This window comes from Archocentrus centrarchus, unplaced genomic scaffold (genome assembly GCF_007364275.1).
Source record: "Archocentrus centrarchus isolate MPI-CPG fArcCen1 unplaced genomic scaffold, fArcCen1 scaffold_63_ctg1, whole genome shotgun sequence".
Classification (NCBI taxonomy): Eukaryota; Metazoa; Chordata; class Actinopteri; order Cichliformes; family Cichlidae; genus Archocentrus; species Archocentrus centrarchus.
Genome location: NW_022060280.1, coordinates 423,631 through 437,545, shown reverse-complemented (window position 1 = coordinate 437,545; position 13,915 = coordinate 423,631). Strand labels below are relative to the sequence as shown.

The 13,915-nt window shown below is 41.1% G+C and overlaps 1 protein-coding gene across 1 annotated transcript in view; it reads left to right on the top strand.

The window, feature by feature from the left end:
- The window catches only part of cacna1ba (calcium channel, voltage-dependent, N type, alpha 1B subunit, a), a 266,901-nt gene that overhangs the window by 223,600 nt on the left and 29,386 nt on the right, over nucleotides 1-13,915 (top strand). The window contains exon 42 of the mRNA XM_030725575.1: nucleotides 5,634-5,739. Within this exon, the coding sequence (XP_030581435.1) occupies nucleotides 5,634-5,739 (106 nt within the window). The remainder of the gene's footprint in view (nucleotides 1-5,633; nucleotides 5,740-13,915) is intronic.

Here is a 13,915-nt window from a genome sequence, read left to right as displayed (position 1 = left end):
CTGACTGACCAACCTGCACACTGCCTGGATTGACTACAAGAAAGCCTATGACTTGATGCCACACGCATGGATCTTGGAATGCCTAGAAATGTATAAGATCAACAGGACCCTAAGAGCCTTCATCAAGAACTCAATGGGGATGTGGAGAACAACACTAGAGGCCAACTCCAAGCCCATTGTACAAGTCAACATCAAGTGTGGGATTTACCAAGGAGATGCCCTGTCCCCACTGCTGTTCTGCATAGACCTGAATCCCCTCAGCCAGATCATCAACAAGACTGGCTACGCATACCCACTACAGAATGGAGCAACCATCAGCCACCTCCTGTACATGGATGACATCAATCTGTATGCTAAGAGTGAACAAGATATCGATTCACTGATCCATACCACCAGGATCTACAGCAGCCATCACCAATAGGCGGACCTCGGTCTGGATCCGGACCGAAATGATGTCTCAAGAGGACCCGAACCTAATACCAAAACAGAAATAACCACTTAACTAAAATCTTGTTGAGCGCTTTCTGGTTTACCGGCGCAGCTTTTACAGTCCTTACGGTAGTAGTGAAGCGTCCAAGGAAACCCACTGACCAATTGCATGCGAGTTTGGCTATACCACGTGATACCACCAAGCTGGTTCCTGCCGGCTGGTAAACTTTGTAACGAACTAAATAATGAAAACTGAAACTGAAAAAAAACATTTTCTCTAACTGAAATAAATAAAATCTATAATTAAAAGCAAAAAACAGTATTGTGAGTTTACAAAACTAACTAAAACTAACAGAAATTATAGATAAAATGACCTTTGTTTTCGTAATTTTATTAAAAAAAAAACCCCTTGTGGATTGATATGAAATCATTTTTTTCCGCTCTAACAGTTTAAGCTGGGAGCGCCATCAGGCAACTGTGTGAGTGCCTGTGCGTGCTCACCGCATCGGTCCACAAAGTAATGGTAGCGGTCTGCCAAGAAACCGCACTGATCATTTAACGTAACCTAACGTGCGCCTCCGGAGAAATCGAACTACAGTACATGTCGGGTCCACACAGCCCACAAGGTTGTGATTAACCTGTTCAGTCCTTGTGCGTTTCTGGCTACTTTTTGCTGCAGTGTTTGAATTCATCAGTGAGAGAATAACAATCAGGAATAATAATCAAAGCATCAATATAAGGACTCACAAATGTCAGCAAAGTCCTGGAGGGAGACTGCTGGAATTATTGGAATGGATGTGAGGAAATGAAGAAAGTGGAAAAACAGGGACAAATATGTTTGCAGCCAAAAAACTGAGCACAAAGAGCGAGGACCAAAAAAGTCCAGCCGGCACCGCATATAAAACACCGGCACGCGACCGCAAGGTAATTAACACACAGTTCAGCTACACAAGCATAAATGGTTGGCGACTTAAGTAGGTTGTGTACAGAGGCCGAAAAGCTAGCTCTCCGAGCAGCTCCAAACCAGAAGCAACTTCATGTGGTGAGAACATCAGGATGCAGCTGGATTTGAGCTTTGAGTCCTTCAAAGAGTTCAGATTGTTTTTGTCCAACATTCGCTGTGTTCTGGTGTTTTACACCACGTGTTCTGTTCTGACGCTGAAGTTTGTTGTAGAGTTTATTCAGTGTTGGAGTTCATGTTTTTCTTTATGTTTCTCCTTGTTGATGTTCATGTGTTTCCTTAATATTATACACATTAAACATGTAATGTGCTATTTTGTGTTGGTTGTTGAATGCAATTTTTTAAATGGTATCTTTTGTCGAGTTATTATTACACAATAGTATATTACACAATTATTACACAATAGTCACTCTATATATATATATATATATATATATATATATATATATATATATATATATAATCACATTAAATAGTTGGACTTCCGGACCTTGGCCTCATGAAATTTTGTCTGACTGGACCTCTTTAAATTTTATTTGAATACCCCTGATCTACAGCAATGATATCGGAATGTCATTTGGACTGGAGAAGTGTAGTTGGATGGTAACTAAGAGAGGAAAAGTAGTCAGAACTGAGGGGATTACACTACCAGAAGGCAACATTGCAGACATTGAGGACAGCTACAAGTACCTTGGAATCCCACAGGCAAATGGTAACCATGAAGAGGCCACTAGGAAAGCTGCAACCTCCAAGTACCTGCAGAGAGTAAGGCAAATCCTGAAGAGTCAGCTGAATGGGAAGAACAAGATCCGGGCTATCAACACCTATGCCCTGCCAGTTGTCAGATACCCTGCTGGGATAATAAGCTGGCCAAAGGAGGAGATGGAAGCCACTGATATTAAGACAAGAAAGCTCCTTAACATGTATGGAGGGTTTCACCCCAAATCCAGCACCCTGAGACTGTACGCTAAGCGGAAGGAAGGTGACCGAGGACTGGTGAGTGTCAGAACCATTGTCCTAGATGAAACAACGAAGATCCACGAATACATCAGGAAGATGGCCACAAAGGATCGTGTGCTCAGTGAGTACCTCAGGCAGCAGAAACCTGAGAAAGAAGAGGACAAAGAACAGGAACCATTATGGAAGGACAGGCCTTTACACGACATGTACCACCAGCAGATAGAAGAAGTGGCTGACATAGAGAAATCCTACCAATGGCTGGACAAGGCTGGACTGACAGACAGCACAGAGGCACTAATTATGGCAGCACAAGAGCAAGCTCTGAGTACAAGATCAATAGAGGCTGGGGTGTACCACACCAGGCAAGACCCCAGGTGCAGGCTGTGCAGAGGTGCCCCTGAGACAATCCAGCACATAACAGCAGGGTGCAAGATGCTAGCAGGCAGGGCATACATGACACGCCATAACCAAGTGGCCGGCATAGTATACAGGAACATCTGTGCAGAGTAGCATTACTGCCTAACCCCTAACCCTAACCCTAACCCTAACCCATTTTGATCCCGAGATCAAAATGGGACATGCCCCCAAGGGTGGTTGAGAACAACAGAGCTAAGATCCTGTGGGACTACCAGATACAGACAGACAAACTTGTGGTGGCTAACCATCCGGACATCATAGTGGTGGACAAACAAAGTACGAACGACGTGGTGATAGACTTTACAATACCAAGTGACAAGAACATCAAGAAGAAGGAACACAAGAAGCTTGACAAATACCAAGGGCTCAGAGAGGAGCTGGAAAGGATGTGGAAGATGAAGGTAACAGTGGTCCCTGTGGTAATCGGAACAGCAGTGACCCCAATCTGGGAGAGTGGCTCCAGCAAATTCCTGGATGAACATCCGAGATCTCTGTCCAGAAGAGTGCAATACTGGGAACAGCTAAGATACTGCGCAGGACCCTCAAGCTCCCATGCCTCTGGTAGAGGACCCGTGCTTGGAGGGCAAATAATAATATATATATATATATATATATGCTTTAAAGAGTTAATATTACAAAAGCCATGGGGAAATTTAAAATTCATGCTAGCAGGTGGTAGATAAATGAGCTTCCATTGTGGCTGCTTCCCCCGAGAAAACACAATTACAGGTATTTCCCAATCTAGGGACTGCATCCTTATACCATGAAGTCTGAAAGTGAGCAGATGTTAAATAGGACAGTCTAGCCTATCTGCACCACCAGCTATTCCTGCCCCTACCTTAGCTTAACTCCTGTTGCCTACATCCCATGACAGCAAAGCACAGCTGTGGAAAAGAAAAATGTAGGCCATTAATTTAAAAAATGGGCTCCAATAATTTTATACATTCTTTTGAATTAAAGCTGCAATTAAACACCCCCCCCCAATAAAATACTCTTGCTCTTTTTCTTTTTTTTAAATTTATTGTCAGGTTTAATTCAAAATAATGTATTAAAGCAAGTATAACACATTTGCACATCAATGAATAAAGTTGAGTGAATGATTTTTAAACAGATATATTGACAACTCTCCAGTAAGACATTAAAGTTCAATAAAACTATCTAGTTATGAAGCTTAACTTTAATCTCAGTTAAACTGATTTGCTCAGGAACAAATGAAATGCTGAAATAAACCAAACATCGAGAGACGTTGGGGGTTTTGAAAACAAAGCAGGGAGTCAGGTGTTCTCTCCGGGTATAGTAAGCCTTGACTACCTGGTCACCTAAAAACACTGTAAAAGTTTTTATTTTTGGCCACTCTCCTCTGCCATTGCCACTTTCATCTGAAAATTTCCTGCAAGGGCTTTAGCCTGCAAAGAATCTTGGGATAGGGTAGACCATGAAGCATACACCCATTGTGTCCTTCAAATCCTGGGAAAAGAAGACCGCATTTGGAGGTGCCTTCAAATTGCAACTTTCGATGGCTGCAGCCCCTGAATTGGAACACACCCTACAACTGGTTTTCTTATATGCTGCTACATCTCATTACTATCATGAACCAGCCAAGGATTAGTCAAGGGTCCGCTACAGTCAGGACACAGAAAAGCTGGCCATTTTAAGTGGCTGTATCTGTAAGTGAGCACACATTTTCAAAAAACTGCAGCTCCATTACTGGCTAAATGCAATGAACAAGTGCCATGAGGCATGAGGTAAAGGCATGTTATAAACATGGATGGAAAAAGAAGAAAAATGTGATAACCATAGACTGGTACAATAATAAGTGGACACAATTGGCTCATGTGCTGAAAGACATAGAAGCTCCTCTGCTTGACAAACACCATTTTTAAATTACATAGGCATCATTTTCTATTTAAAAAAAAACTTTTTATTTCAGTGCAAATTGGACAAAATATATATTGCTACAGATGAATCTTTAATAGGCCAACATCTCCTGTTTGTGTTTGAATGTTTTGGGTTAGGAATTTGTTCTTTCTAGCTGATTGTGCAGCCTATGATTGTGCGTGTACATGTGCTAAAGAACTGATGTGTGATCATATGTCAGTTAGCTTGATTCTACATCTCTATATCCTTGTGTATGCCTGTGTGTGTGTATGTATGTTTGGCCCTCAGTTCCCCATCCACATTTCATTCTGACTCTGGTCTTATTCTCTGCACTGCCACTGATAGCACATGTAGGTGAATGCTTTTTGTGTTCAGGGGAGCTCAACTCTTACATCAACAATCCCATAGCATCCTTTATGCAAATAGTGGTTCCACTACACCTGTATTAACCAAGTCTTCCTGCTAAGTCTGCCCAAGCCCATTGGTGGAATGAACTCTTTTATTGCTAGTGTCCACTGTACATGTAGAGCATACTCAGCTTCCTCAACTCCAAGCTGATGATTGCTACGATGGCACCCACAGAGTCGAGCTCCTGCGACTGTCGAAGCACCTTCATGGTTTTGCGTTACATGCCTTCTCACCTTTTTTTCAGTCAATGTCAGTCTTGCACCAGTGCACTTTGACTTGCAGCATAGTGCATACTGTAGCAAGTAGCAGTGAATGTGAATGTCTAGTTTGTCTCCTCTGGACGTTCTTGTAGAGAAGGCTTTTTGTGTGCTGAACTGAGTCTCTGGATCATTTCATCAGTGTAGTCAAGTTTGCACATATTAAACCAAATTTAGCAAAAAAAAGAAAAAGAAAAAAAGTGAATTGTTTGAGGGGATAGGATCACAACAGCACACAGATTGATTTCTCTGGGTGGACATTATGTTCTTATTGAACAGTTTGCTATGATAAGTGATCTAATCTCTCTCTGTCTAACCCTCAGCGCCTTGTCAAAATGAACATGCCCATCGCTGATGACAACACAGTTCACTTTACCTCCACCCTGATGGCCCTGATTCGCACTGCACTGGAGATCAAGCTGGCCTCAGGTTAGAATCACAACACACAACTACAATAGAAGACACCTATAGAAGCTTGTTTCCTCAACTGAAAAAAGAAAAAATACATCTTGCTATTCAGAACTTGAAATTCCGAGTGAGGTATCTCAAAAGTTATGGATGGCATTTCTTTTTCAGTGGTGGAAGCAAGCTTCTATAAGATGCTGATAACACTGTGTAGAAAGAATGACTTGTTTTACATCTCAAAATGGTCATACTTGGTCATAAATTTGTCACTTATTTCTTTGCTGTAACAGTGCTTCTTGTCAATAAATCTGGAGCAGACGGTATTAGCGGACTTGTTCTTTAGACCTGTGCTGACCAGCTGTCACCTGTGTTTACAGAGATACTCAGTCTCTCACTGAAATAGTGTGTGATTCCCACCTGCTTTAAAAAGTCCATTCTAGTCCCTGTCCCAAAGACACCACACCCCAGCAGCCCCAATGACTTTAGGCCCATAGCACTCACCTCTGTGGTGATGAAATGTTTTGAGAGACTCATCAAGATGTTCATCACCTCCTCACTGCCCACCACCCTCAACCCATACAGATCCACGGCTGATGCCATAATCTTCCCACTTCCTGACCCTTTCCAACGTGGACACTGGTAAGGGGAACTATGTGAGAGTGCTTTTTTGAGATTACAGATCTCCTCTAGTGAAGTGGGGTGGCTGTAGCTCAGGAGGTAGAGCAGGTGACCTACTAATAGGAAGGTTGGCAGTTCAATTCCTGGCTGCTCTGGGCTGCATCCTTGGGCAAGATACTGAACCCCAAGTTGCTCTCCAACGCAAGCATTGGAGCGTGAATGTGTATGACTGTTAGACAGTAAAAGCACTTAGCAGATGGAAGTGCTTGTGTGAATGGGTGTGAATGGATGAATGCAAACGTGTTGTATAAGTGCTTTGAGTGCTCAGTAAGAGTAGAAAAGTGCTATATAAGAACTAGTCCATTTACCATTTACCATATAGACTAGTCTCTAAGCTGTTGGACCTGGGCCTGGGCCCATCCCTGTGCAGGTGGGTTTACAGCTTCCTGACCAGCAGACCACAGGTGGAACGAGTGGGTCACCTCACCTCATCTACCCTCACCCTCAACACTGGATGTGTGCTCAGCCCTATGCTGTACCCGCTGTACGATTGTGAGGCCACATCAGAGTCCATTATCATCCTAATGTTTGCTGACGACACCGCTGTTGTGGGACTAATTTCCCACAATGAAGAGACAGCCTACAAGAGGGAAGTCTCCCGCCTGGAGGACTGGTGCCAGGAGAACCACCTTCTGCTTAATGTCAGCAAAACAAAGGAACTGATTGCAGACTTCAGCAGGAAGCAGCAGAGGGACTACCATCCGCTTCTCATCAGTGGTGCTGAGGTGGTAAAAGTGGACACTTTCAAATACCTGGGAGTGACCATCTCACGGGACCTGTCCTGGACTCATCACATAAACAACACTATGAAGAAGCCCAGACAGCATCTCTACCTCTTCAGGCGGCTGAGAGACTTCAAGCTCCCACTCAAGGTGCTCAGGAACTTTTACACCTGCACCATTGAGAGCAACTTGCATGGATGGGAAACTGCACTAAAGAGGACTTCATGTTCCTTAAAAGGGTGGTTTGTTCAGCTGAATGGACCATCAGAACCACCCTGGCTAACCTGCAGGACATTTATACCAAGCAGTGCAGGTCAAAGGCTAAAAAGATGCTTAAACAGCCCAGCCACCCCAGACACTCTCTTTTCCCTGCTCCCATCACAAGCCATCCATCTCCTCAACTCTGAGCCCTAAACTGCCCTATTATGTGTCACTATGCAAATTATTATAGCACTATACCATACCATGCACTTACTGACACAGCTGAAATAACACAGCCTTGTGTAAATGGCAATAACTAGAATTTTATAGTTTTACCCTAGATATGTATATATCTAGGGTAAGACATGTGAATTACATGTCACAGCACATTACATATTACATACAGGTCAATTACATATTCCATTTCACTGTGCATTGTACTGTGTATAATTCTGCATGTAACAAATAAACCGTATCCTATCTTATATATATATATATATATATATATATATATATATATATATATATATATATATATATATATATAATTTTCTATTTATTCTTCTTAATTTACTTGAACTGTTATAACTATTACATGGGCAACACTGGGACATGAGGACAGAATTTCATTCCACTGCATGCAAATGTGATGCCAATGACAATAAAGAATCCTTGAATCCTTAACTTATCTTATCTTATACTGTTTTTTTCCCCTTAAATTGTGCCACATTTGTAAGGAAACTGCATTTGTGGATTGAGCAGCAGAGCGGACTATGTGGGTTGCACCCATGAAAAAAACTTGCCAAATCTTCTCTGCCAATGCCAAACAATTTATTCTGTTATTGACTCTTGTTTTGAGTTTTTGGTACCCCAGGTGTTGACAATCAGGCTTGTCATCATCGCAGGTAATCTCAGTGCAAAAAGCTATCGAGATGATAACAACAAGTAACAATCCCATATCTCTACAGTCTGGGACCAAATTCTATCCTCCAAGATGACAGTACCTGCACCCACCATTTAAGGATAATAAACATGCTTTCCAACAGTATAAGATTTATTGCCATGAAGCATTGTTACAACAAAGAAATAATCAACAAAACACAAATTTTCTTACTTTGTGTGCTAAGTTTAGTTTTGGATGTGTGTCAGAATTATTGTTGTCCCCTGACTGCCAACACTTGGGAAAACAATTTTAAATTAACCAAAATTTTCTGATAGCATGGGGTTAGAATTATCCACCAATGACGACAGGGTTGACAAATCAGCAACAGTTTTGGGCTAGAAAAGCAAATTTATTCAATATAGAAGGCTGAGTTCCTTTATTTTAATTTGTTTCAGTTGTTGCTGTTGATTTTTTTTTCATGATTTGAATGTTGAGGAAAAAAACACACTGAGGGAAATAACAGAAAAATGATAGATCTACCACTACAAGTCAGAGCTGTGCTGAGGTAGTTTATTACTACAACAACTACTAACTTTGTTTGTACAACACTTTATACCCAATAACTATCACAGTTAAAAAGTGATTAAATTGTGAGATGTGTAAAAACAATCACTGGCATGATTTTCAGAACCCATAAAAATACTCAACTCTACCAGCTAATGGGTACCAGCTACTTATTTCCAAGTACAAACTACTATAGCTGAAATTAAGTAGCATTTATATAATTTCAGAACTTACCAAAATGTCCAAGGATTGCATTTAACCTTCTCCAAGACCTATCCTTTTTTTCTTGCCTCTGTTTAAAATGTGGTCATTTATTGGTGGCATCCACTCATAGACTGTATATAAAAGATGGCCATAGCCACCTTTGATTTTGGACTCTGTATCTTAAAATGTAACCATTAGTATTTTGGCAGCAACTATGTTGTTGTATGTGAAGCCACCCATAAACAGTATGCGCGCAAAACACAGAGATGCCAATTAACAGACTAATAGAACACTAGAATTTAATTTCACCAAAACTGAAGCAAAAATGTCTTTTTAGGGTCTGAACCACAAAGCAGGACATAGAATTTGTTAGATAATTCTGTTAAAATGCTTCAAAAGGTGTCAATGGCACAAACACACTGAAGAGATCCAACTCAGTGAAAATGATTACCAAATGTGAGGCCTGAAAGACAGTGATTGGCTACAGCGCCTTATCTTTGCACACCTGTCAAAGTAGCAACGCCCCAAACTTTAACACTAAAACCATCAAGGGGGTCAATTTGACCCCTTGGCATTTTAAAAATTATGTAACTCTATTAAAATAAAGCTCCAGCATCTCATATTTCATGGCTTTTCCTAAAATCAAGAAGTCATCAAAAAGTGACTTTGGGGTTGTGTCAGATAAAAAGAAAAAAACTATGACTATCAATACTTAGAACTGCAGAGTACATCCTTTTAACCCCACAGAAAATAATGTAAAAGAATTGTATATGCCAGGTTGCCTAGCAGCACTTATTGTTTGCACACACTTTGATATGAAGGCTGCTATAACATGAGCCAACACTAGTTAGATGTAATTGATAATTAAATATAATGGGACACTGTTGTCCCATTATAACAGATAATTTAAAGAGCCAAAAAAGACTGGCTTGATTGTAGAACACAGAGTAGGGTACAATATTCAATTGAAGGCGCTTTATATTGTAAGGTGAAGACCCTACAGTAATTACACAGAAAACCCAACTATCACAGATGAAAGTGGGACAGTGGAAGAAAAAAACTCGCTTTTAACCGGAAGAAACCACCGGCAGAACTTGGCTCAGGGAGGGGCAGCCATCTGCCACAGCCGGTTGGGGCTGAGGGGAGAGAGACAGAGATTAATAGCACAGAGTCATAAAGATACTTTCAAAATAGGTAATTTTCTTTATTAGGCCTGAGAAGCGAAAGAGCTGTGAAGGCCTTTTGTAATCGTGCTGTTTATTATCATTATCATTATTATTATTATTATTATTATTATTATTATTATTATTATTCCATCAAATGAATTGGCTTTTTGGAGGCCTAAACATATATGAAAACTCACCAAACTAGGCGGCTGCATCGGGGCTGGGGCAGCACGGGGAAGGAGAAATGGTTCAGGAGGCTACCCAGGCCATGGGGCTAGACAGGGATGACACAGCAGTTCCGGGGGGGCCCCCTGGGCCCTGTGGCAAAAGCTGGAGAATGAATCCAGCAATGGAGGCAAAATAGCTCAGGGGGATGGCAGCCGCATGGCTGGCAGCAGAGACAGAGAAGCTCCGGGTACCAACCTGGTGGCCAGCAGCAAAAGCGAAGCACCTCAGGGAGCCAACCAGGTGGCCAATGTTGGGGAAAAAGATTCTCTGGGGACCTGGGAGGCTCAGGATCTTCTGGGGGTGCAGGAGACTCAGCAGGGCTTACAGGCAGAGATCTGGACTGTGCAGGACCCATCATAGGTTTTTGTAGTGACCAGGCCATAGGTCTTTGGTTGGGGCCCAGCTGCTCAGGATTCTTAGGTTGCTCAGGATTCCCAGGTTGCACAGGAAGTTCAGGATTCTCAGGTCGCACGGGATGCATAAGTTGATCGAGCTGAAACTGCTCCACAGACTTCTCAGTCCCCACTGAGTATTGGACAGTCTCCTCAGACGACTCTGGAGACTGAAGCTGATGCTGGAGCCTGGTTGCCCTCACCCTGGAAACAAGGATGAGTACAGGGTACTCAGTGTCTGGGGAGGCCCCGGGTGGAGCAACAGTCTGTAGGAATGGTGGCAGTAAAACATTACCAGTCTTAAAGAACACATGCATCATAAACAGTCTTTGGAGAGGCCTGCACACATGCACAATAAATAATCTCTGGGGGTGTAGGCTATATAACATGAACAGTCTCTGACTGAGGTGGCTGAGGAACACAGTTAGCAGTCTTTGACTCAGCAGAGAGAGAACTAGTCTCTGCATTCAGTCTCAAGATTGCCTGGCACAGAAACAGGAAATTCAGCTTCATTATTAGCTCGCTCAAACACACCAGGCACAGTTTTGTTATCAGCAAGCTCAACCATACAAAACACTGCTTTATCAGTCGACTCAGGAACATGAGAAAGTTTTTGACTCAGCCGGCCCCAGAAACATGAAAAGTCAGTCTTTGACTTAGCTAGCTCAGAAAAACTAAACATAGCTTTAGTCTCTGTACTCACAATGAGAACAGTTTCAGAAAACACAGTGGGCCAGGAAGCTGTTTCAGGCTGCAGCATGGTGCACTGATGGTGGGAACCCTGCTTCCTCCTAGAAAGGGAAGCAGGAGGTGCAGTGATGGCAGACTCATCATCCTCAGCCCATATTTTGGCCAAAAATGAAGCTGGAAAGGAACAGATTGGGGCACCAGACTGCTGGATGGGCAGAACGGCAGCGTCGAGGTGGAAGAGCTGACTGGCTGCAAAGAGGGTTGATCCCAGGGCTGCGACACCTGTGACAATGAGAAGCTGGCTGACGAAGGTTTAATGCATTTGCTAATTTTCAGAGCATAATACCACCAGTCTTCATGCAAGACATGAAGACTGGCAGATTAAGGTGAACAAAAGGCAACCCATTTGCTGAAGACTGGTGGCAGTTTTGAACAAACATGGAACATAGAGCACAAAAGAAACTGAAAATTATTACTACTTGAAACCTAAACTGAGAGTAAACACCTGGGATAGAGGCTATTGAAACTGGGAGACATGAGGGCAAGGTCAACAGGAACATACACAGAAACATAAGCAACTAGAAACTGAGAAGAAGACTAAATACGCTTGGGACACATGAAGCAAATACAAAATTAAATAAGCCAAGAATCAATAGAATACAAAAATAAGGCTTGAAACTCAAAAACACTGGGCAACTGACACAGGACCATGACAGTTTTACCAGTATCCAGATGGTGAGTGATTAAAAAAAAAATCTAACTCAGTGGTAACAAACAGGGTAACTATCCATAGAGCCCAAGGATATGCTTTTTAATGCTCTATAGTTGGTCATTTTAATGGATTCAGAGTGTGCTGGATGCATTAAAATGCTCCTCCATGGAAGTCTGTGGGGACTCACTCACTTCTGGTGCCAGCTTCAAGTTGCTATTAGAAGAACTGCTGTTATTTGCACTTCAACTTATTGACTTTAACTTATGTTTGATTTTATTTGTGTTACCATGCAATGCAATGATTCAAATCTGTGTATTAAATTTGCATTTATATCTGGGATTGTATGTTTTTTTTTTTTTAAGTTTTCCCCTAATGATGTGGTTTCACATTCACGGTGTGGTCTGTGTCCTTTTGGCAGTATAATCCTTATAGAATCATAGCTGAAAAAAAAAATACAAATATGTCTTGAAACTCTAAAAACCCAAATTCATTTTGATATTATGTAAAACAAATTTTGCTGCCTGCCAGGTCCAGCCAGAACAACAGATGTGTTCCAAAAGCCAGCTGCTATTTATTGTAATTTATTTATTTATTGCAAATCTGACTCCCATTTGAACTAATTAGAGGGTTTTGCACTGTGCTGGGTGTGTCTGCAGGATTCTTTCTCCTGGTTTCACTACTTCTATCTGAACTTTTAATGAGGATTTTTCAGTAAGCCTTGTCGCAGGAACCTCTCATTTACTGCTTTGCTTCATAAATACACAAATATTTTCAAAAAGGTTAGAGCAATGTAAAATATGAATTTAACTTTATTGCAATCATTTGCAAATAATTTAAACTTAAATTTAAACTGTTTTTAGCAGACCATAGCGCAATGAATTTATACACTAAGAAATGTGATTGGAAAAATATACACATTTTAACCATTTGAATTTGGTGCTGTTTCTTTTAAGATCACTTTGTAAGTGAAGAGGCCATTAGAATTTGTAGTTTTAAAGCCAAACGTTTTCCCATTTGTGCTAATATATATTTTCAGCTGTTTTTGGGTTTGTTGTACAGTATCTTTTGTTTCATAATGCTTCAGTTGTTCTCAGTATGTGGCATGTTTGGACTGAGGGCAGTTTAGCTCCTGGACCTTTTTAGTCCAAAGCCATACTTTTGGAATATGTACAGAATGTAGTGTACGACTGACCTGCTGAAATAACCAAACCTGTTTGGAAAAGACATTGTATGTATATTGTTCAGGTTGATTGTGAACTTCATTGTGTAAGGTGCTCCACCGCGACAATTCTTTTTTAGGTTCTAAAAAAAAAAATAAAAATAAAAAAAATTCCAGTTGTTCAGACCACAGCACAATTTTCCTCAATCAATCTTAAATGAGTACAGAAAAGGTGGCAAAATTTCTGGATCTTGTTTATATTTTTTTTCTTTCATGACGCCACATCTGAGTGATGCACAGACTTTCCATTTCTTTCTTTCTTTTCCAGTTTTAGCCTCCATTTGTGGATACAGTTATGAACTTTATTTACTGATAATGGTTTAAAAAAGTGTCCATGAGTCCATGCAATGATTTCCACTATGGAAGGGGATCTTATTTTTTTTACATGCAAGACCCATAGATCATGGCCAAACAGTTTTTTTTTTTTTAACCTTGTCCATTGACTTTCTCTAAGAATATTTTTTTAAAAATCTACTATTGGTAATGAACTATTGTAAATTTGATACAGAGAAATGTTGTCCTTAAGTTGTTGACTATTTAC